The 24,091-nt window shown below is 51.5% G+C and overlaps 1 protein-coding gene across 1 annotated transcript in view; it reads right to left on the bottom strand.

Annotated features, from left to right (window-relative positions):
- Nucleotides 1-4,899: 4,899 nt before the first annotated feature.
- The window catches only part of THOC3 (THO complex subunit 3), a 100,777-nt gene continuing 81,585 nt past the window's right edge, over nucleotides 4,900-24,091 (bottom strand). Inside the window, exon 6 of the mRNA XM_045900913.2 lies at nucleotides 4,900-5,052. Coding sequence (XP_045756869.1) covers nucleotides 4,979-5,052 — 74 coding nt within the window. The 3' untranslated portion in view covers nucleotides 4,900-4,978. The remainder of the gene's footprint in view (nucleotides 5,053-24,091) is intronic.

The following is a 24,091-nucleotide window of genomic DNA, read 5'->3' as shown; positions in this document are numbered from 1 at the left end:
GGGGTTACATTTGGGCTGGGCCTGAAAGGAAAAGGTGGCTTTGGATGGAGGGAAAGAGTGAGTCTGGCAGGAGGATGAGTGGGCGGCAGACAGAGGCAGGAAACCCACAGCAGGCACAGGGAGCATCCAGAGGTTCTTTTTGGCTGGAACTTTCTGGATATTAGTGGACTGGCCAGAGCAGCCATTGGAAAGGTAGGCTGGGCCATGCTGTAGAGGACCTTGTCCAACAAGGTAAGGACTTCAGGCTCTGGCAACATGCCAGCATTTCCCAAAGTGCATTCTTCAGAACACCCCTTTCCTTGATTGAAAGGTTCCCTGATCAGATAAGTTCTAGGAACGCCACACGCTGTGTCACCTCTCTGAGAATCATCATCCACAATAGCACATCAAAGGCCCTGAAAATTCCTGAAGAGAAAAATCCGTTTGACCTCATTTAGCCCAGCAATCCCCACTCACCTGACCAAGGGCCCCCTATTCACAGAGCCCCCGTTCTAGCTACAGAATCCACTTCGAACAAGGCCAGCAAAGAAAGGGGTGAGCTGCCCACTGTTCTGAGCAGGGTCAGAGCCACGTGGTCAGAGCTGAGCTCACAAAGGATCTATGAGTCAGCCCCATACAAGGCACGTGAATGGAGATGGGGCCCAGGGCACCAGGTGGAGGCTGGGCCGTGGTGCAGGGGGAGCTGGGAAGGCCTGAGGAACCCACAGGCAGCAGGGGGGAGGCAGGAGATGGCTCGGGGCAAGCAGTCTGAACTCGGACCTGCACATCCACGCTGACCAGGGCTTTGGACTTGAGGAACCAGGGAGATGGCAGAGCCCACCTGTGACAGCTCTGGTGGGAGATGAGTAAGTCGGCTCCAGGGCATCTTGTATGAAAGAAGCCTGGGAGCAGGTGGCCGTACCACTCTAGAGCCACGAGCCTGTTTTCCGGTCTCCCTGGAGCTGCCCTCCAGTCAGGGAGCCTGAAAGAGGTCCTATATCCTCTCTTCCCTGACTGAGCGCTGAATCAATCCCTGTGGTTTGAGCTGGGGAGCCCCTCCATGAAACACTCCAACGCCATTCACTCCTTCAGTAAACATTTGTCAGGTCCGCGCCGGGCAGGCCCACACTTGACCCTGCACCAAGAGATGACTCTGCCCTCTCTGACCAGCAGCTGTGCCAAGTTACTGGGCAGGCAAATAAGGGCCATCACGAAGCCCGCACAAAGTCCTGAGGAGGCAGGAACCGACTCTGCTGAGAGGAAGAAACGTGTGTCTGGGGTTGGGAATGATTATAAGAGGGAGGAAGAGCGTCCTAGGCAGAGGCCACAGCAGCTCAAAGATGCAGAAGAGGGCTCTGAGAAGAGGACCATGTGGCTGGGATGAGATCTCATCACCAGAAGTCACTTCATGGACTAGGCCTCAGCTTTCCCACCTGTGAAATGGGTATAATAACCCCCACTGCAGCCTCCTCTGCAAGTTCCACAGAGGAAGGGCTGTGGATACTCCCCCTTCCACTTGCCAGACCCTGCCAGGCCCTGGGCCAGCCATGGGGACCACCGGGATGAATAAGCCTGGAGACCAAGCGGGGCTCCTTCGTGCCACTGACATAGGACATCTAGTTTTTGCCCTCTAGTGCTTGGAAGGTGGTTATTGTTGGAATCCAAGTCAGGGCTGTCCTCAGCTCCCAGGGGCCGGGCTCCAGATGTGCTCGTCTGGCAGCCGTCCTCTGGTCCTGGCGGGAGTCTGAGGATCGTGGGCCGCTCAAGAAGAGGCAGATGTATTTTGACAAGGCTGCCACAGCTTCTGCAGCATCCTGAGTCAAAATAAGCCGTTCTCTTGGGCAGCCCCTGGGACGGGCTATTTCTGCACCACGTTCCTTTTTTCCACATGGGGGGCTGAGCCGCAATGATTCCAGCTAAAAACAGAAGCTGCCTCATCTGGAGCCCACAACATTCCCCTCAACGACAGATACATCAGCACACAACCTGTCGCGAACTCAGGAAGCCTTTCTTGGGGACTCAAACTCAGATAATTTCCCCTGAGGGCGTAGGCAGTCCAACCCAAGGAACACTCCCATAACCCTCCCATCCCAGAGGATTACAAATCATAAAAATACGTCCTTACGTGTGTACAAAACTTTACCAGTAACGAAGTATTTCCTTGTCCATATAGGAACTTGAGGAGGTGGCTGCTATTGTTCCCATTTTTTTTTTAGGATTTATTTATTTAATTAATTAATTTATTTATTTTTATTTTTTTAAGATTTTATTTATTTTTTAGAGAGCGAGAGAGAAACAGCATGAGAGGGGAGAGGGTCAGAGGGAGAAGCAGGCTCCCCGCTGAGCTGGGAGCCCGATGTGGGACTCGATCCCAGGACCCTGGGATCATGACCTGAGCCGAAGGCAGACGCTTAACCATCTGAGCCACCCAGGCGCCTTATTTATTTATTTGACAGAGAGAAAGCATGAGCAGGGGGAGTGGGAGAGGGAGAAGCAGGCCTCCCCACCAAGGAGGGAGTCTGATGTGGGACTCGATCCCAGGACTCTGGGATCATGACCTGAGCCGAAGGCAGACGCTTAATCATCTGAGCCACCCAGGTGCCCTGTTCCAATTTTTAAAATGAGCAAACTGAGGCTCAGAGACGTGATCTGACCCTGGAGGAGATGGAGGAGAGAAGATTTGAGTCCAAGGCTGTCAGAATCTCTAGGTGAAAAGAAAGAGCCTGCAAGAGAGGACCTGAGGTGAATGTGGCTGCGAGCAGAATTTCTAAATTTGAGCAGATCAAGATCAAAGGGCAGGAAGGCTCACTGCCCAAGTCCCTGCTCCCTGTACCAGACACCACACAAAGTCCCTTTGACACATAGCATCTCATTCTAATCTTCCAAACAGCCCTGGCAAGAGGACTCATTATCCCTGTTTTCTAGATGGGGAAACTGAGGATCAGAGAGATGAAGGCCTTGTTTCCTTGGTGCTGGGGGAGCTGAGGCCAAGGAGAGCTCAGGTGGGAGGGGAAGTGAGGCTGGCCCCATAGAGGGGTGGGGTGGGGTTGGGGAGCAGGCCAGGTGTCTGCCGGCATTTTCCAGAGCATGGAAGCCTCGGTACCTCAGCTGCTTTCAACAGCAAGTCAAACACGGACACACGTAGATCTCTTTCCCAGTCCTTTTCCAGCGCTTCAGGGGCTGGTGCCAGGTGGCCCTTCCCCCTTCTCTAATAGTAGCCCCCTCCCTTTCAACGACCAGAGGGCTAGCCTTGGACTCAGGGCGGGAACCAGGACCCCAGAGCACTGAGCTGCACATCACCACGCGTTTCCTTTTCACCACGTTTATGTGCATTATCACCCTCCATTCTAGCAAGTGACACTGGTTTTCTGGTATGAAGTGGCAGGATGAGGTTTCCTTTTTAAGTAAACGCAATGAAGGGTTTTATTTTTGCAAGTGAGTGAAATTAGAGGGCAATGTTAAGTAAATAGCAGAGGTGGTGTGTAGATGTGGCGAAAACCGCAGAGGAGCGACTTCTGTGCGCGAGGCAGAAGTGCGGGCTCCTACCCTCTGGCCCAGGCCTGGCGCTGGCCCCGCACTGCAGCCCCACCACGGTGAAACCTGGTGCCCACGCCCCTGCTCCTGTCTCCTGCTGGGCAGGCTGCGCCCCACTGCCAGCCCGGGGCCACCACAGGCTTGCTGACAAATGTCTGTCCACTGCCCCCTGAGATATGCTGGGGCAAAGGGGAATTGTCCCTCGAAGGTAAAACCATGAGTACAGAGACTTGCCAAAAGAGGCAAGAGCACAAAGTGAGCAACTGCCTCCCCCAGCCCCTTCTCTCACTGAGATCCAAGTTCAATCCTTGAGAAGACCCAAATGATAAGGCGGAAGTTCTGGAACCACCCAGCCAGAACTCAGATCCAGCTGCCTTGCACGTGCTGAGTGACCCTGAGCAAATGGCTGCCCTGCCCTACCCAGTCTCCTCCTCTGCAGAAGGGGATCATCAAGGGGCCCTCATCCTCGGGTAGTCGAGAGGATGAGCCAAGTTCATGCAGATGAAGCATGGCAGCAGCCTCCACCACATACACAGGACCTGTTACTCTTTGTCAGGCACTGGCTAGGCAGTTGCCAGGTGCTATGTCACGGCTGGCCTCAGTACCGCAGTGGGCTCAGAGAGGTACAGTGCCTTGCCGCAGGTCACACAGCCAGGAAGTGCTAAGCCAGGGTAGGAGCCCGGACCCTCCAGCTTCATGCCTGGTGCCCTTTGTCCAACACCCCTGAGCTCTCCTTTCCCCCCACCCCTGCTCCCTCACTCTGAGGGTTACCCTCTCTCCTGAATGCTTGTCCCTCCTTTGACCCTCGCAACAAAGACTCTCCTCCTTTCAGCAGGGCACAGCCAGGCCTCCACCAGCTGGGTCAACCTTTTGGCTCCCCTTCAGCCTTTATGCTATTCTTACTGGCCGTCCTCCATTAAAGTCACTGGAAAAACAAGTTCTCTTTTGATTGCATGAGGCAGCCCTCCTTTTGAAGCAAAAGAAGCCACATAACTTCTCTGAGCCTTAGTTTGCCCGTAAGTGTAATGGGGTCATAACAGTACATTCGCATACAGTTGAGATCAAGATTCACTAAGGTAATGCATGTAAAGCCCTCAGGGCCGTGCCTGGCAGATGGTAAGTGCTCCTAATTAGTATTATTCCTTGTATCATTGTTGTTTGTATTATTACTACTATCAAGGGATGATTGTCGGAGACTCTGCTTTAGTCTTCAAAGAACTCACTGCCTAGTCGGCAAAACCATCTGTCCGTATTTCCACAAAGATAAGGAAGCATCCAAGATCACAGGGACCCTACAATACAGCAGAGCACAAGCGAATTCTGCAGTGTCAGAATGATACAACACTGCAGTCAAACAGGTGTACAATGATGCAGGGCCGCAGTGGGAGTGAGAAAAGCTGCACACTTCATTTATTCAGCAAACATTTACCAGGTGCCCACCACGGTCCAGGCACTATGCCAGGCTTCAACGCTGCAACACTGGGCAAACAGACGTCATCTTTGCCCCTGTGGGACTCCCATCCAGTGGAAGAGACAAACCTGGAACAAATCATTATTGAAGTTCAGTTGAGCTAAGATGAAAAGTACCTTGTGCCATAAAAATGTCTACCAGGAAACAGAGCTTAGTCTGAGGGTGTAGCCAGGGAAGGCTTCTGAGGAAGGGGGGATTAAAGGGGATGAGAGTAGAAGCAGGGGGAGCAGTCTGATGTGACCTGGAGAGGAGACATTATAAGAGGTACTTGAGGAGTGGGGAGTGGTAAAACCAACCTCCTACCATACAGCAGAGTGATCCAGCTGCAGTCTAGAGTCAAAATGCCTGGGGTCTAATCCTTGCTCTGTCATGTACTAGCTGTGACACCTTAACCAATAAAAGTCTCTCTGAACCTCAGTTCCCTCATCTGCCTAATGGGCACCGTATCAACTACCTTGTTGGATTAAATGTAATAACATAGATGGAGTAATTAGCACGATGCCAGCCAACCCAATCTTAGGATTGATAGAGGTGATAGAAAAAGGCAATCAAAATGCCTTAAGGGCAAAAAAAGGGTTGTATTAGTTAGTGTAACTAAAAAAGTCAAGGGCAGATTCTGGATTTCAGGAAGAGCTTGATCCAGGAGTCATGCAATATCCTCAGGGCTCAGTCTCTCTCTCTCTCTATCAGTTCTGTTTCAATCTGGATTGGCTTCCCCCTTACACAGGCTCCTTTCACCCCATGACCTTGCAGCTCCAAGCTCACACTTTCTTAGCTCAGTAACTCCAACAGAAGAAGAATTTTTCTAACATTTCCAGAACAATTTCCATGACTGAGTCTTACAGGACCATGTCAAGCCATATGTCCATACCTTCATCCTAGGCTTGGATTATGCACCAGTTCCAAGAGCTTGAATGAAAGAGGATTGGAGGACTCCATCCAAACCACATGGCCAGAGAATAAGGGAAGGGTAGATCACCAAAGGAATATTAAGCTGCTGTACAGAAGAGAGGCTATAGGGCAACCTAAGACAACCTATGTCCACCACAGCAAGTACACAGAGACACAGGGTGCCATGCGCAGCAGTCGGTGACACACTGAGATTGCTGAATGACCACTTAGGGTCTCCTCACCCTACACCCAACCGAGGAGTGAGTCCCATCTCCCATTCTGACTTTCTAGTCCCAGAAGAGCAGAGAGGTGAGTGCAGACCCCAGGACCAGACAGCCTGGATGCAAATCCTCAATGGCACCTTCTAGCTGTGTGATCTTGACAAGGTTCCTTGTCCTCTCTCTGCCTCTTTCCTCATCTGTGAAATGGGCATAATACTAATTCTTCACCTCATAAGGTTGTTGGGCAGCTTAAACAAGGTAGGATATAGAGAGCACATAGCACAAAGTAGCTCGATGAAGGGAGCTCCTGTTATTATCATCATTCCACAGGTTCTGGACATCAAGGGTCACGTTGATTCACCCCACCCCACAGGTAAAGCCCCTTCCCATTCCTTCCAGAAGATCTACCAAAAGCCAGGGAAAGGCCACATTTGACTTCTCCCTTCCACTTGGTGAAATGAAATGTAAATATGAAAGTCTCGTTCTTGAAATCTAAGTAAATGAATCCTGCAATCTGGGGGAGCTCCAGGAGGAGGCATCAGAGACCCCTGGACAACCCAGGCCACATCATCCCTGGGACTGGCCTCCCCCAGGTTACAGGCTCTGTGCAGGTCTGCTCCAGAAGCTGGCTTCTTCCCCTGCCCTTACCAAGGAGTCCAGCAGCGACCCCTCTCTGTCACCTGCCTGACCCTGCAGGCATCCCAGTGTATGGACCCGGACCTCCCCCCAAAACATCTAGGAGGCAGAACGGATTAGGGAAGGAAAAAAAGGAAAGGAGAACGAGAGAAGGATGAAAAGAGGAAACATTTTCATTAGGCACCCGCGTGTGTTCCACACTCAGCCAGGAACCTGTGTACAAGTCCTCATCTAATCTCCATCACGGAAGTGAGCCACTATCCCCCCCGCGCTTCCGGTGAGGAAACTGAGGCTCAGAGAGGTGAAGTGACCTCCCTAAGGTCACCCAGCTAGTGAACGAAAGCGCCCGCCCGCCCAGGTCTTCAGATGCACGTTGCCGCCAGGCTCCGCACTGAGCCAAGCGGGGAATCTCACAGCCCTGCAGCCGGAGTCCAAAGAGAAAGCAGGTTTCCAAGGAGAAGGAGGAGAGGTGTTGGGAACATGCAGTTATTTACAGGGTGCCGTGTGGGCTGCTGCGGGAGGAGGGAGCCACGTCCTGAGGTGAGCAGGGAGTGGGAGATGCTGGGTCCTCAGTTTCCTCATCTACAGAACCAAAGAGATGGTAACAGCAGCCTACGGGGAGATGGGGCCCAGGAAAGGAGATAGCGCATGCGCAGGGCCCGTGACGCCTGAAACACAATAGGCTCTCAGGGCTGGGGGGAGGGTGGCTGTGGTCACCCTCAGGTGGATCAGGGCGGGACCCCTGGGGTGGTGGGCCCCGGTTTCCCTAGAATTGAGGAAGGGACCTGCTTGGATCTTTGACAGAGGCTCTTAGCTCTCTAAAAATGGCAATTTGTTAAAGAAATTGTTGGGGCGCCTGGGTGGCTCAGTCGGTTAAGTGCCCGACTCTTGATCTCAGCTCTGGTCATGATCTCAGGATGGTGAGTTCAGGCCCCATGTTGGGCTCCAGCGTGGAGCCTACTCAAAGAAAAAAAAGAAAGAGAAAGAGGAAAGGAGAGGAAAGGAAAGACGAGGAAAGGAAAGAAAAAATTGTCTAGGCAAATGAGGTCAGAGGAAGAGGACTTGGGACTGGAGACAGGAGAATTCAACCAGAGACTCGCTGCAGGTTGCACCTGCTCCTTAAAACCTCCTGATGGAAGGCCCCATTCCAGTTCGATAACATCCAGGCCCCTCCCCCTGTCTGACAAGGACCCACAGGACCTGGACAGCCCACCTCTCTGTTCTCGGGTACTACCACTACGACTCTCCCCCTCATTCCCCACACTCCCCCTTCCTGGGCTCCATTCTGTCCCAGGAACGGGCCAAGTTCTCACCCAGCTTGGGGGAACCTCCTTGAGGCCAAACCTTCTGCCCCAGATCTTCACACAGGCCTCTTCCACTCTTTCATATCAAGCTCAAATGTCATCTCCAGGAAGCTTTCCCAGACACCCTGCTCCATCTTTCTTTCTCACATCACCCAGTTTTATTTCTTCAGAGCACTCACCACTCTCTGAATTATCTATTTATTTGTTCATTGCCTGTCCACTCCCACCAGAAACACCATGCAAGGCAGGACCTCCTCCGCCTGGTTCACTCTGTCTTCCAGCACGGAGACATGCCCAGCCCAGAGCAGGTGCTCAGGGAACAGTGTTAAATGAGTGTATAGACGCTGATCTGTCCAAGGCATGGATGTGATGGTTAATTCTAGCTGCCATTTCCTGCAAGCCTCATGTGCCAGGGCCTGTGTCTGCACTGTCTAAGCCCTGCAGGGTGCCTGCCACAGAAGTACAATATCCTTTTGCAGATGAGTGAAACGTAGGCCTGGAGAGGGAGGCTGGCTTGCCCAAAGTCACACGGTGAAAACCCAGCCAAGTCAGTGCAGGAGCTCCTTGCATTCTGCTATGCCCCGGGAGAGAAGCTCTGAAGAGCAGTATGCCATAGGAGGTGCGGGAACTCAGCAGGCCCCCAGAGTGCTCCGAGCTGATGACTGGGAGCTGTCTGCCTGTGATGGAGATGGCCGGGGCACGCCCACACCTGTCCTAACTCTCTCCCTGAGCACAAGCAGCTCCGCACGCCCCAGCCCCTTGCAATCGGCTGGCCCAAGGCTCTAGCTCTGGCCAGTGAATGGTGAGCAGAAGTGTCAAGACCAGTGAGAATCCTGGCTGGAAACATGGAACGTTCCATGTGGGCCATTTGAGCAGAGCTTCATGAAGGGGTGGGCAGAGCAGACAGATTTCACAAGGGATAGAACAGTTCCCCAGGGCCAGGCTTAGTGCAGAGCCATTACCACCTCTAAGCCTGAAGGACAAGGAGGGAGTGGTTGCCAAGCCTGCAGAGGGGACCTGTGTAGGAAGGACCGCTGCCAGGAGCAGTGGCCTTCAGCCGAGGGACACTCTGATCTTGTTGTCCTCCTGCCTCCAAACCCTGCCAGGACCTCCTGTTGATAGAAGCCAACCAGAGGACAAAGGGAACCTGTTGACTGGTCCACACAGGCCAGCCTCCGGGGCACAGATATGGTAGGGGGAGTGGATCTGGAGGAGCAAACAGAAGCAAGCCTGCAAGATCACCTCCCAGCTGGGCTGCAGGGAACTCTGTGACACTCCAGCTATCCCTTCCTACCACAGTGACCATAGAATCTCCATGTTGAGATGGTGGCATCCCAAGATAGCACATAACCTCCTCCCTCCAACCTCACAACAAGCTAAGGAGAGGCTATTGCAAAGAGAGAGGAATCTTTTGGGAAATGTTTAAAAACTGATGACTTAGAATCAGAAAGCCTACCTGGAGCCATGGGGCCTTGAAAGGATGCATTCCAAAGACACCCCAAAAGTCATCTTGAGATGGACCATAGGGCCCAGGATCAGAGGTCTTTCAAATCCATCAGATGGAAAGCAGGTCAGATAAAGGACCGGTGAGATGTTTGATGATCGTAGCTCTGGGAGAGAGCTCTGAGATGAAAAAAAGATATCCGGAACATCTGAGAGCCTCAGCCTCAGCCATGACTGAGGAGGACCTCAGAGCAATTCCTGCTCCCAAACTGTCTTTTGGAAGTAGGAGCGCCAAAGCACTGCTCTGGCAGTCAAATGTTCCAACTCCAATTGACAAACAAGATGCAGACAAATTGCCAGGAACGGATGGCACCCGCCCAAGAACACTGATGCCACTCAAGGGTGAAATTGCAGAGCTGTTGGCAAAAAAAAAAAAAAAAAAAAAAAAAAAAGTGTGCATTTTTGAGGGGCTAGGGATACATCAACTGGGATCTGTGGATATGAAATTTGAACCTGGGCAAAGCTTTGAGTAGGGACCCACAGTGTGAGCCCCTTCTCTCCCTTAAATCAGCACGACGTGGGACTGTTCTGTGCAAATGAGGAGGCGGCTTCGAGACAGAGAACTGGGACCAGGGTGATCAGCTCCTTCTTGGAACATGAGAATGTTAAATGAAGGGTCCTTCCGGAGTCAGGTCCTGCTTGATCAGAAGTTTTCTGCAGGAAGGGACACACAGTCCCAAGTTACAGATTCCAGCAGGTTTCTCCTAGGTGGCAGAGACAGAAACCTCATTCAAAACAACTCAAATAGAAAGGCAAGCTTGATTGATCACACAACGGAAAAGTACAGGAGAAGATGAGGCTTAAAGCCACATCAGGAACTGGGCACTCACACACTGTCATCAGAAATTTGTCTCCTCTCCTCCCCTTGGCTCTGTTCTTCTCTGTGTTGGCATCACCTTCTGGCATGCTGTCCCTGGGTGATGGCAACACAGCCCAGCTGCTCAGGCCCACATTCTGCCAGCTCTGCAAATCCTATAGAGATAGAAAGTGTCTTTCCCACTGGTTCTAGCTAAAGTCCCAGGGCTGGCTCTCATTGGCTTAGATGTATCACTTGCCATCCCTGAGTCAAGCACTGTGGCCACAGCTAATACCGTTCTAATTGGCTGCTATGGGTCTAATGCTCACCCTTGGAAGTGGGGCATGGAGTTAGCTCCACCCAGACCATAAAGCCTAAGAGTAGGGAAGGACAGGGACTCCAAAGAGATAGCAAACAGGCCAAAAATGTATGTCAACACAGCAAATGACACCAAAAACATCCCAGTGACAAAATGCCACAGTGATGAGGCGAAAGCACAGAAGGAAATCATGGGGCTATGTGTATGGATTAAGAATGCAAAAAAAAGGAGTGGGGGACAAGTACAAGATTTAAACAAGGATGCCAGAATTACTATTGTGGTCTCTAGCCCAATAAGGAGACTAAGTCTGCCCCTGAGAGGGGGACCTCAAGACTCATGGGCCAGGACAAGCCATTTCAACTGCCAGCAGGTAGGGCCATGCCATGTACAGATTTCACCTCTGGCAAGATTGGCGGAGCGTTCATAATGGAGAAGGCTTTGGGTTTGATGTTGGTGACTCGGGGATGAGCAAGACATGATCTTTGCCCTCAAACAGTTTACGATCCAGTGCAAGGAGACAACCACGGATGTGTAAATTGATAGAGGAATAAAATGAACATCAGAGGTGCTGAGTGCTCTGTAGCAATGAGCACTATGTAGGAGAGCAGTGGTGGTAAACAGGTTGCCAAGGAGGCGGAAGTCAGATCAAGGGAAGCCCTCATGGGTCTGGACTTGATGCCGTAGGCAATAGTGAGTCATCGAAAGCTTTTGAGCATGGGAGTGACACAAGCAGGATTAAGCTTCATCATCTTAATGGAGCCAGATAAAGCCCAGAAGAGAGTCACAGAGATGATCAAAGGGCTGGCAACAGGCCTGTGGAGGAGACAGACAAGGAGCCTTGATCAAAGTCAGGCAAAGGAGCATACAGCTTTCCAATGCTGGACCAAGGCAGGGATGGAGCCGCACCATAAAGTCAAAGAGAACGTGGCTCTTGTTCAACTCCCATCAGGAAAGGTGAGTGTCGTACACATTTAAAAAATGTCATTTATATAACTATACCCCAAGAGGGGGTGTAGGCTGCAAACAGGCAATAAATGACTATCAAAGAGGTTCTGATAGAGTCCAGAGTTGCTGGTAGAGTCATAAAGAAAGGCTGAGGGGTACCAGGGGTGTCTGGGGATGTTACTTATTCATTCATTAAATGGTCACTTCCTGAGGGCCTGTTTTGAGCCTGGCCCTCCTCAAGGCTCCAGGCCCAGAGACAGGAAGCAGGCATCCCCTTGTCTAATTATGTCATAGGCCTACCACTCTCTGAAATGACCCGGACCCCATGTGGGTTCCTCAATCAGCCTCTGCTTCCCCTGCCAGACAAGAGATGGAAATTTGTATATTTTTTTCACTGTTGTTTCCCCAGCACCTAGAGGGGTCTCTGGCATGTAGTAGGTGCTCACTACGTATTTGCTGAGTGAATGCATCCCTCATCCTCAAGGAGTCTCCATCCTCAAAGAGTCCATAATCTAGGGAGGAAGTCAGACAAGGAAACCAACCTTAAGTGCCAAATTGAGTTTCATTGGTGCTACAAGGTAAAGGTCCACGTGGGAGCACACAGGAAGCCTCTGTTTCAATCCTGTGTCCCAGGAGGGATTTCTTTATGCATTGGCTGAGCCATGATAGTCAACATAGAGGCTTGCCAAGTGAACACAGCAGACAAGGCCATTCCTCTAGGAGCAAACAGCATGCGCAAATGCTCAGAAACACCAGGTGACAGCATGTCCAGGAGCAACATGGAACACAGGTGGCTGGAGACAGAGGTCAGGGTCGGATCATGGAGGACTCTAAAAGCCAATCTATTTAAGCATCTACTTAAAAGCCAATTTAAAGGATTTGAACTTTCTCCTGAAAGCAACAGGAAGACATCAAAGGATTTTTGCATCAAAAGTAATTAAGATCCTTTTGGTTGCTTTAACAAGAACAAAGGGGAAGGGGTAGTTATTGGCTCATAAAAATGACCAGACCTAGGAGAGCTGCAGGCACAGCTTGATCCAAGGTGTAAACGATGCCACCAGGCTAATAAGGTTCCCCGCTCTCTTTTCTGGACTCTGCTGGCTCTAAGCTGGTCCCCATTCTGAGGCTCCATGCGGTGGCTCCTGAGAACCTCAGTTCACATCACAGTGGACCTCAAAGGAGAGTCCATTTCCCTTAGCTCAAGCAAAGTTCCAGAATCGAGTGTCTCTGGCCGGGACTGATCTGACTTTGGCCCTGTGCCTATTGCCGAACTGATGTGCTGATTGGCTCAGTCCAGGTCATGTGATCAGCCCCTAGGTTCAAATGAAATACACACCTTGGCTCTTCCAAAGCTGGTGCCACATGAGGGAGGAGTGGGTGCTAGGTGGCAAAATAAGCTGTGACCATCACGTGTTTTAAGCATGGGAATGATATAGTCAGACCCAGGTTTTAGACAGCTATGATTCTCCTTCAGATCTGGAATTCCAATTAGAAAGTCAGTCTGAAGGCAGGAGCAGTGGTTACACAGCTGGTGTTAAGAGCTAGACTGCACCAAACTGAGCAGAGTGAGCAAAGGGCTGCCACAGAAGGAGACTTCTTATACAAATCCACAGGGCATAATCTAGGGGCCCTGAGCTACAGCCTCAGTCCATTAAGGACCAGTCTGTGGCAAGGTCCCCATACAGGTGTCCTAGCAGGGTCACCCAAACTCTGGGACCAGTTGCCCGGAAGCTACACACCCAGGCTCAGCTCCCAGAAACCCATTTAATCTCCCTCTGGAAATGTGGCCAGCTGCAGAGACACCACGCTCAAATGCTGATGCCATTACTTCTGGGCTGTGTTACCTCGAACAAAGTGTTTAACCTCTCTGAGTCTGAATATCCCTATATGAATACGAAGTGGAGGTGATGACATTTAAGGTAATGGAGGCGCTGGTGTGGGGATTAAATCAGATAAAGATTATGGATCACCTACTTCGGTGAGAGGCGTGGTGAATGAAAATGTCTTCCTTTTCAGCCCTTTCCACTTTTCCCTGGCTTCATCTGCCCAAGACGTCTCCAACCCTTTGTTTGTTTGTCAAATAAAAAGGTGGTTTGGTTTTATTTTGTTTTCCTGCCAGAAAGAAACAACTGGAGGTTGAGTGGCACAGAGCGGCTGTTTTTAGATTTGTAGGTGGAAAATTCCTCCCGTTCTTAAGCCTGAAGCCTAAGCACCCTCTGGACTTCCCTCAGGCGGTTCCCATTTGGGAACACCATATCCCGGTCCCTGGTGTGCCGCACAGGAGGGGAAGAAGCCCAGAGAAGGGGTGAAGAGGTAGAAGAAACAGCTCCCCTATTTCCCTCTAAGCTTCAAATTCTATTCTTCCTCATTCCAACTTAAACAAACTCAAGGAAATCGTGAAGCAGAGTTCTCTGACCAAGATCAGGAAAGGGAGGTCTTGTCTAATGGTCCCATTGCCCCAAACGCCAGATGAAACTCCCACATTACTAGGGTGCTGGAGAGAAAGAGAATCAATGATACCTGAGGCTCGGCAGCTGTTTCCTAATCGGTGTCTTTATGTGAGCCTCACAATCGCCCTGGGAGGATGGGATCATCCCCCCACTTTCACTGAGGAGGAAACTGAGTCTCAAAGAAAAGTCACACCGTCTGGCTTGGGGGGTGGGGGCAGGACAGAGGGCTGCTGAGCTTGAACCCCATCTCTAGGTGGCTGGAGCCTGAGATGACGTGGCCCCCCCAGGAGGCAGCCACCCTGTCCTTTCCCTGCTTTGGGCTTCCAGTCCCATCTGGCTTGCAAGCTGTGTGTATTTCATTCTGCTCCCCAGAGCTGCCTCTTCACTTAGACAGCACTTAGCATGTTGTATTATTGTCAACTGTTTGCGGCCATGTCTCCCCCGCCTGCTTCTGAGTGCTTCACATCGGAGGCTCCAATCTGAAAGGATCTTGAGTGCGTGAACCGGTCCACGCGCTATCACTCTACGGAGTATATGCATCTCTCACTGTGGACTAACGAGGGGAAGAGAAACTCTGAAACTTCCTATACATCTTTGTCTGCCTAGGAAAGTGCCTGGCGTGGCGTGGGCTCTCCACACATGTTTGATGAATGAATGAATGAGTGAAAAATACCTGCCACACAGGGCTGTCGTGCAGCTGAGAGGGCTGACGTCCGTAATATCCCTACAACAATGCTTGGCATGCCGCACATGTTTTAAGAAGTGTGGAGCTATATGCTGAGTTGTGACTAAGAAGGAATTCTTACCTTGGAGTTAGGAGTTTCCTTAACCAGCTGCGTGGTATTAAAAAAAGACCCCTCCCTTTTCTGGGCCTCTGTTTCCCCACTTGTAAACTGGGAACGCTGCGTTAGATGACCAGAAAGTTACATTTCATTGCTGATTTCTTATGCATGTTTCATCTCCTCCCTTCACCCCACTTCCCTCCAAACACACACACACACACACGCCCATCAATCTCCAAAATAGCATTCTGCTATTCCTCGGCGGGCGTTCTCTCGCTCTTTCATTTCCTTGACCAGAAGCTCCAGGAGCTTATTAACCTCTGTTGTCTTGTCCACGTTCCTCAAATATTCCCTCAGATTCATTTTATCAAAGAGCAAGATCTGTTCTGTGGGCCAGGGTGTGCTGGTCCTAAATGGAAAGCAGAAGTCATTTCCAACTCATTCGCCCCAAAAATGCAGGGGTTCTACCAGCTGCCTTTGCACCAAGACAGAAAGAACATTTATCTTCACAAATGTAGGCGACACCGTGGAGGCAGTCCTGCAAGGGACAGGGGAAAAAGCCTTCCATTCCAAAAGGAGTGATGAGGCTGAAAAGGAAAAGTTCCTCCTAGAACAGGAACAAAATCGCACTCCAGGGTCACTTCCAACTCCCTAATCCTAGGTGTTAAGATTCATGGAATTTAAGATCCTAGAGTTGTGAGTGAATGTGTGTAATTAGTTGAATCTAAGCTTCTGTGAATCCTAAAATATTCTATGATTTCATGATTCAGTACTTTTTTTCTATAAGAACACGGCCCAGAATCACATGAGTGTCAGATTTCAGTGGCCCAAGGCAAGGGTTTTTCAACTAGTGGGTGTATCCAAACCACCTGGGGGCTTGATACCGATGCAAATTCCTGGGATCCCATCTCAGAGATTTTGGTTTGGTCCACATGGGAAGAGGCCCCAAAATCTTTTTTAACAAGTCTCCCACCCTGGAGGTTCTGAGGAAGAGTGGGCCACTCTTGGACATACAACGTTTAGAGAGCCTGTCATTCTAGATTCTGTGATTCTAAATGTTATCCTAAAAAGGTCTTTGCTTATGATTCTAGTATTCTGGAACTCTGTTATTCTGTTTCCATGTGCCTAAGGAGAGGATTCTAAGATGTAAAAACTGTCTTTCTGAGCATGAGCTTCACATGGGGGAGGGAAAGGGGACCAAGTGTGACGAGGATGGAGGGACATTCTGGAAAGGGGACCTCTTCAGGACACGGGGCAAACTCTGATGCTCCACCCATTGTGTCTGAGCAAGTCCAGGGCTAGGACTCAGATGAGGAGGCTTGGTGGGATGCAGTGTCTGGCTCTGGGCTGACATGAGCATCTAGGGTCACCAGAAGAATTCCTGATGGAAAGGGTGGTCCAACCACATCCTGGAGAGTCAGAAGGGCTTACATTGGAGAAGGGGAGGCAGAAGCCCCAGCAGAGAGCTCGAAAAAGAACCAGGCAAGGGAGGAAGGATTTATCACCAAAACATCCTCCCTATGCCGGATGGTAGGGGAACTACAGACTGGCGTGGCAGACATGAAAATGTAAGGTTTCAGGAAAGCTCAAGATGAGAGGGAGCTAACAGTGTGGGGATATCCCAGGGTACACTGCGTGGGCTGCAAGAGGACTGCTTTGACATGCTAATGAGTGCCTGGATCTGGGAGGGTGGGGATGGGATGAAGGGTAGCAGAGGACCTCTGAGGAGCTGGTAGGAGGATGCTGGGCTGGGGAGGGGCTCTGAGTTGGGGGCAGGGCTCTGGGATAGAGAGGGGCTCCTCAGGGGATTCCCACACACACTCTCTGTGCCACACCAATGAGTCAGGGTTCAGATGCGGAGCCTGGAACCCTCTTTCTGGGAAACAAAAGTGGATAACGGAGAATCCAAAGGTTTATACAGCTTCCCGGGGGGGCAGAAGCTAGTAGGTTGGGCTGCCAAGGGCCGCCGTGGTGGGGGGAAAAAATAGAAAAGGAGGAATCAGTCACACTCAGTGACACATTTATGCCTGCACAGTGGTGATGACACACTCCTGGCTGCACATACACATCCTTTCTGTCCCACAATGACAGTGACACGTGTGCCAGTCCGCTGTGACACACTTACACCTTCACCCTTGCCACCGATGATGGCCCCGTGTCAAACTGATGGTAGCACCCTATCCCCTGTGTCATCTCTCGTTGACAGTGACACTTAGACATACACCATTACACAGAAATGGTGACATGTCCAGAGCCTTTGCAGCTGCCACAGTCAGTGGCACCCTCTGTGCTTGTACCCTGCACAACCTGCCCAGCTGCAGGTGGTAACTTTGCCTTACACCCAACCCATCGCACAATGCCATTAACATATTCCACTGTAACAACAGCCCACTTGCCTTTACACCTGGTGGTGCACTCACAGCGGAGACCCTCCCCAACAGGAGGGAGACACCACCACACGCTGTGAATCACAAGGCGACAGACCTACACCTGTCTGGCTAGCACCTGTGTCCCTCCACGTGGATGCTGCCCACTGCCCACCGGCATGGCCCCACACTGGCCGGCACACACACATATGCACCACTGCACACCAATGGGTTTACCTTCACACTGCCATTCCATGTTGAAGGAGACAGACCAGGCCCTTGGCCTCACATCCTGACCATGGCACCCTAGCCATTATCAGTGACAAGGAGGGAGGCGCTCATCAGATGAGCAAGGTGGCCTGGAGCCCTTCCCTGTGCACCACCCCCACAGTTCTGTTTCTGCATCTGGCACACGGGCAACCCCCTCAAACCAAGACCAACTCTGCCCCTCCAGGCTCAAGTTAGAATGGCAGGTTGTGGAGTCAGCATCTGGAGCATTCAGATGCCTCCCTGCACCCACCAGCTCAACTCCCAGCTGAGGCCAGCCCGGCCAGCAGGCTCTTCTTCACATCCCGCATTGCATCCAGAGTGCCCTCTGGACTGAGACAACTGCAGTAAAGAAATGGGCTGACCTTTGGACAAACGCCATTCTCACTGATCACCGCATTTATGGGCTCTGACAGTTGTCATTCTTCACACACTGTTCCTCAATCCGCACACAAAGTACTGACATTAGCTCTCTTGATTGCTTTCCTAGTGAACATTCAAGGCATGTATGTATAATTTTAAAAATCTGTTCAAATCTGGCCCCCTGCCCCAGACCACAGGGCTTATAAATAGAAGTGGAGATTCAGTATGAGCCAGGGTAAGACACCTTTAGCAGAGCCACATCCATATTTTACCAGGCGACTCTTAGAAGCTGTCTACAGAGCAGGCTCAGCAAGGACCTGAGGCTGGCTGGGGGAGGGGGGACTCACAGCGGGCTGGATTAGAGATGCAGGAGATAAAGGAGATGCTGACAACCCACATGACATGAGGACCCCAATCTGGGTGTGAATTCAAGACAGGTTTGGGTTTTTTTGTTTTTGGGGGGGTTTTTTTGGTGAGAAACTGGAGAACAGGGAAGATGATAAATGTCAATGTAAAAAAAAAATCTGCAGAGCAAAAGTTACATTTCCATAGGCTGTGGGATGTGTCAGAAGAGAAACAGCCCAGGGGGGTGAAAGGACCCTGGAGCTCAGCGTCAAGCAGGCCTGGGCTGGAATTCTGGCTATGCCAAATACTCACTGTATCTCCCAGGGGATCGACTTCCCTGTCTTGGAAATAGAGATTTGTATGAACTAAAGGAGAGAATGTAATTTATGCAAAGCACCAAACTAAGCACCTGAGACATAATGGGGGCCTGATGGTTGCTATGATTAGTAGGATTATAATCATTAGGAAATGGCTAAAATATTTAGTGACTTTTCTACATGGACAGTATTTAGGAACTATGTCTAGGCTGGCAAGAGTGAACAGGGAACAAGTACTCAGCTCTCCATCATCTTTCTTCAATGGAAAGCATCAGTGGCTACAGTGCCCTGATTTACCCCCAATCATTCAACAGGATGAAGCCAACAAGGCTTGACTGAGCTGTCCTTTTATCCACCAGTAAGATTTTCTGCAGCTAGACATATTTCATGTCAGCTCATACAATTTTTTATAGACTCACAGAAGCTTGAGTTCAAAGGGGGCATTAGTTGTCACCTGCCACCCAACTGTCATTTTCCAGGGAATGGGGAACTCACTACCTAATATGAGGCAGTCCATGCTATGGCTGGACAGCTCCAATTGACAGAAGATTCTTTCTCGTAGAGCTTCTGACTGCCTCTCTTTACCTTTCCGCCTTTGCCCTAATTCTGTCTTCAGGACTGGTAAAAACAATAGTACTCCTCTTTCCCTGCAGTGGTCATTCATTCATACAACAAGCATTTCCTTAGCACCAACTCTGCCAGGCACCATGCTAAGTATTGGAATGACAAACTGAGCAAGACTTGCCCTTTAGCATCTTCTCCTCCAGGTGAAACATCTTCAAATCCTTCAACTCTCCCTCATTTGATCTGATTTCCAGACCCCCACCACCAAACCATCCTTTCTCTCCTAAACATACACAAGTTTATTAAGTCCATCTTAAAGTACAGTGTCCAGAAATGAGCTCAGTTTTTTTCTGAAGGAGAGTTGGATTTTTAGCCCAGCTGGGTTGATGTCTACGTTAAAGATAAAGCCCATTGTGGAAAAACCCCAATTGTAACTAGAGTGCTGCCAGCCAGGTCCCATTCACTGAGCTTCTGTTCTAGAAGAACAGGGAGAAAGGAGGGAGAAGGAGAGAGAGGAGGAGGACTATGAGTCTTGAAATGGCATGATGTCAGATCTCCCTGCCCAGAACTCCCCTCAGGCATTAGTGGCAAGTCTAAGTCACTCTAATCAAACAGCCTCCCCTCTGCCCCTCCTCCATTAGTGTCTGCCTCAGGAAAGGAAAGAAAAATTAAAAATAAGCATGCTGATGGACCAACACAGTGTTAAACAGAACTCAGCCATAAATGAAGGGTCTTCCTTATACCAAACCCCATAGCCTGTAAGGGGAGAACAGAGATGAGCCGCAGAAGAGGACTCTACAGGCAAGGAGGGTGGTTCTACCAAAGGCCTCTGACCTGTGGAGGTCCCTCGCTTTAAGGTTTCTGCTGTGAATTTGTGCAAAGGAACAGTCCCCTCCTTTTGGAACAAAATCATACCTCCTTCCTCCCCCAAATCCTGTACCTCTGCAGCTCTTGCTGCCCCCTCCTTGGAAGGAAGCCATCCCCTTACAGAGGCAGAAGTCATCTCCACTCTGACATAACCCTGATTGATGCATAAACTCCTGCAAATCTTTCAAAGGCCTGATGCAAGGCCCCTCCTCTCCTAAGCCATTTTCTTACACATTGGTCTGGATTAAAGGAAGCATTTTAGAGCCAAAAGATGGCAGGCAGGATGGAGAGGCTCATTAGGAGCCAGTAATAAAATGAGAAATGAGTGTGAGAGGAGGAGGAAAGTCCTGGGGGATGGGGGCAGATGTTGCCCTGCCTTTTGGAGGTCCCTTTTCTTCCCTGGGCATACAAGAGAAAGAAATAGGCTTCTAGAATAAAGTTTGCCAAAGGATTCCTTATTCTTCACAGGATATCAGCTCTACAAGGCATTGGCAAGTGAATTTTACACTGAATTTTGCAGCAGTTTTCTTCCTCAGGGTCCACATGAAGGATTCCTTACCCCCTGTTGGGACCTTACCCACATGATCCATCAGTGTTTCTTGAGTAATCCTGTGCCAGGACATGATGCTGAGGGGCTGTAAAGATGATCTGATGGTGGTCTGTCCTATAGGAGCTCACAGGCAAGAGACAAGCAAATAAAGGAACCAGAGCCTCTGAAACGGGTGTGTCTAGGGGTGGCAGAAATCCCGAGAAGAGTGTGACCAATTCTTCCTGGAGGAAGCAGAAGGGCTTTCCTGAACGGGTGATCTTTGAGTTTTGCTTTAAAGAGCCCTCCATCCTCCCCTCAGTGCAGTGAGGCAACAAGCTTGTGGTCTTAAGAGCTCTGGCCAGAACAGGTGGCTGCAGGGGGGGATTGGCGGGAGGGGGGGTGGAGGCGGAGGGGGGATGTCTTGTGGGGAGGGGACAGCGAAAGATGGAGGAGGAAGGGGACTGGAGAGAGAAAAGAGAGGGGATTAGGAGGAAGAATGGGAAAGGGAGAGGAAGGGGGAGGAGGAAGAGAGAGGAGAGAGGGAGGAGATGGGGGGAGAGGAAAAGAAGAGGGAGAGGCACAGGGGGAGAGAGAGAGAGAGAGAGGGAGAGAGAGAGAGAGAGAGGGAGGGAGAGGGAGAGAGGGAGGGAGAGAGAGAGAGAGAGAGATTTGAATTTCCCATCTGGAAGGGGAGCGGTAGCACGTCAGGGCCTGGCTGAGGGGCGTGATTGGAGGGCGCCTCCGGCAGCCGCCCGCGGCAGCAGCCACGGCCCCAGCTCGCCTGGTGGAGTTGCACGAGGCGGCGGCGGAAGCTGGAATAGCAGAAGGAACCGCCTCGCTGAGTACGCCCGGAGCCCTGCAGTGGCTCAGACGGTTTCGTGGACCGCCAGGTCGGTGCTGACCACGGGCCGGGAGGGCGGAGTCGGGCTGTGGACAACAGGGTCCCGGCTCTCGCTGTGAGGCTGCAGGGCAGCCTGGGAGGCTGGGGAGTACGGCTTTCGAGGGGACAGCTCCCCAAGACTGGCCGGGAGCCGGAAAGGGCGGCTGCGCGGCAGCAGCTGGGACTTTCCTGGGCGCGCTCGCCGTGGTGCTGAAAGGACAGCTCCCCGCGAGGGTGAAAACGAGCGGGCGGAGGGAAGGGAGTGAAGCCGGAGCAAACTGGGAAGGGGGAGTGGGACCCCCTGACCCGGAGACCTCCGGGCAGAAGCCCGAAACAAGCCGGCTCCCAGGGAGCCAGGACCGCCTCGAGGGCGGCGGGAGACTCAAGTCTGAACCTAGAGAACAACTTCGAGCTCACGGGGTTGGGGATGAGGGGGGACGTCGATCTAAGCTACTTCAGGCTGTGGTTAACCTGGAACCCTCCAGAGCCCTCTTCGCGCGGGAGGAGGGAGCCGCCCCCGAAGGGTTTCCGGCTCCCGGAGTGAGTCAGAGGGCGCCGGGAGGGGGGAGGACCGGCCGAAGGTGGAGGGGAGGAAAGCCTAAAACGTCTATTGGAGGTGAGGGTCCAAGGGGACTATTTGTCCTCGGAGGAGGAGCAGCCAAGGTTTGGTCAGCGCACGTTCTCTGCCTAGGGTCATTAGTTACCATCCCATCTAAGGCCCTCGCGGGCCCCACTCTGCCCCCTCCCCCATCAAAGTTTGATACCTGGCTCTGTCTTGGGGTTGGAGCTTTGTGTGTTGGGGGAGGGGCGCTCTCAGTGGCCAACCGGGAGCTCCGGGGCAGAGCTGCTGGCTGTGCTGGTCTCCGAAGGGAACTGGGAGAGGGTCCCCAGGATTCTTATCCTCTACTGCGGGGGAACCGCGAAGCCCCCGCCACTTTCGCTTTTCGGAGGGAGCCGGTTCCCTACCCCCTCCCATCTTCCACTGCCCCTTCCCCTCCCCCAGTGCTTCTCCTTTCCAGGGGCATAGAGTGGGGGTGGGGCGGGGGATAAAGGGACATCCCCTGTCTCTGCCACCGCCATTAGCCTTAGGGTCCCCTGTGAAAAGCAGATGAGTGTTGGATTGAGTTGCGGTGAATATAGCCTGGACTTGAGCCATAAGAACAGAAAAACAGCCACAAGGACAAACACTGCAGGTGCCCGAATCTGCTTGTCGGATGGCGGGGCCCAGTCCCGAAACCGCTTGGGGCTCAGAAGGCCAAGCCTGAAGAGATACCTCCGCTGCCTTCGGGAGGAAGCCGGGAGGGGAAAGCTGAAGATGTGTCCTAGGTCCTGGATGCTCTAAAGGCACGGAAACGTGCTGCAGCAGCACCCCTCCCTCTCCCCCTTTTTGTCTCCCCTCCCCCAGCCCAGCATCACAACCACCACCACCACCACCACCACCCCACAACCACCACCACCACCACCACCCTTCCCGCGCAGGGATAAACCAAGGTTTCCCGCAGAACCGCTGAGGAGCGCCTCCTGGCGGTCGGTCCAAAATTCTCAACTGCATGCAACCTGCCCGACCTCAGCACTCCTACAGGCATATGGCAAAATATCTACACACACGCCTGCACACACGCTCACGCAGACTCACACGACGCCTAAGTTCAGAGTTAGACACGCAGGATCATACTCTGAATGCGTATACTCACATACTTGCTGATACACATTAAATTCAACCCAACAAATATGTCATGAGGCTCTACCATGAACCAGGAGATGTTACAGGCTCTGGGATAAGGGAAATGAACAAGATATAGGCCCTTCCCTGAAAGGAGCTCAGAGTGATCAGGAAGGGAAAGACACATAGCTGGACAGAGCACCTGAGCTGGAGGCAGGCAAGGGTGCCCTAGAAAGTACCATGGGTCTCAGAAGAGGAAGACACCACCACATCTCACCCAGGAGATCCGGGATATTTCATAGAGGGAGTGATGTTTGAGAGGGAGCTTTGAAAATTAATATTGCTGCTGCTGCTGCTGACAGTGATGATGACGACAGCTAATATGTACTGAGCACCTACTACGTGCCAAACACTAGGCTGAGCACTTTATTTGTATTATCTCATTTAATGCTCACCTCATGCCTTGGACATAGGTATTATTGTCTCCATTTTACAGATGAGAAAAGATTAAACCACTTGGTCAAGGTCACTTGGTAAGTAGTGAAGCTAGGATCTGAACTGGCAGAGAGGAGGTGAAGAGGCTCTCAGCCTGTAAAAACAGCATGAACAAATGCCCAGTGGTTTTCGAATAGAATATGTGTTGGGGGATAGCTGAAGCAGAGCCACATGCGAGGGATGGGGAAGGAATGGCAAGGCAGGCAGGTGCTAGACTGTGCAGGACGTGAAGGTCAGCACAAGGACTGTGGTCAGTTTAACAAGGCCATGGGGAGCCATTTCAGGGTGTGTGTGATGAGCAGATCTGCCCGTTAGGAAGATTAATTGGACAGCCACGTGGAGGATGGATGAGAGCTGAGGGAGGGACAGAGGTAGAGGTTATGCACAAATCCAGAACCTCGAGGCCCTGAACCAGGACATTAGCAGCCATAGGAGAAGAGGGTGTGGATGCAGGATGCACCATGAAGCTATAGCCTCCGGACTTCTCTCTCAGCACCCCATCTCAGTTTTAACTCACCAATTCCTTGTGTGGTCTTTTGTCCAATGTCTATCTTCCCAGCTAATTGAATGCTGTGAGAGCAAATGTGACTCCCTTGTTCCCTGC

The sequence above is a fragment of the Mirounga angustirostris genome, unplaced genomic scaffold (genome assembly GCF_029215605.1).
Source record: "Mirounga angustirostris isolate CCGP_5_RB_7025 unplaced genomic scaffold, mMirAng1.0.hap1 SCAF_7, whole genome shotgun sequence".
Classification (NCBI taxonomy): Eukaryota; Metazoa; Chordata; class Mammalia; order Carnivora; family Phocidae; genus Mirounga; species Mirounga angustirostris.
This window is presented reverse-complemented; position numbering and strand designations above follow the sequence as displayed.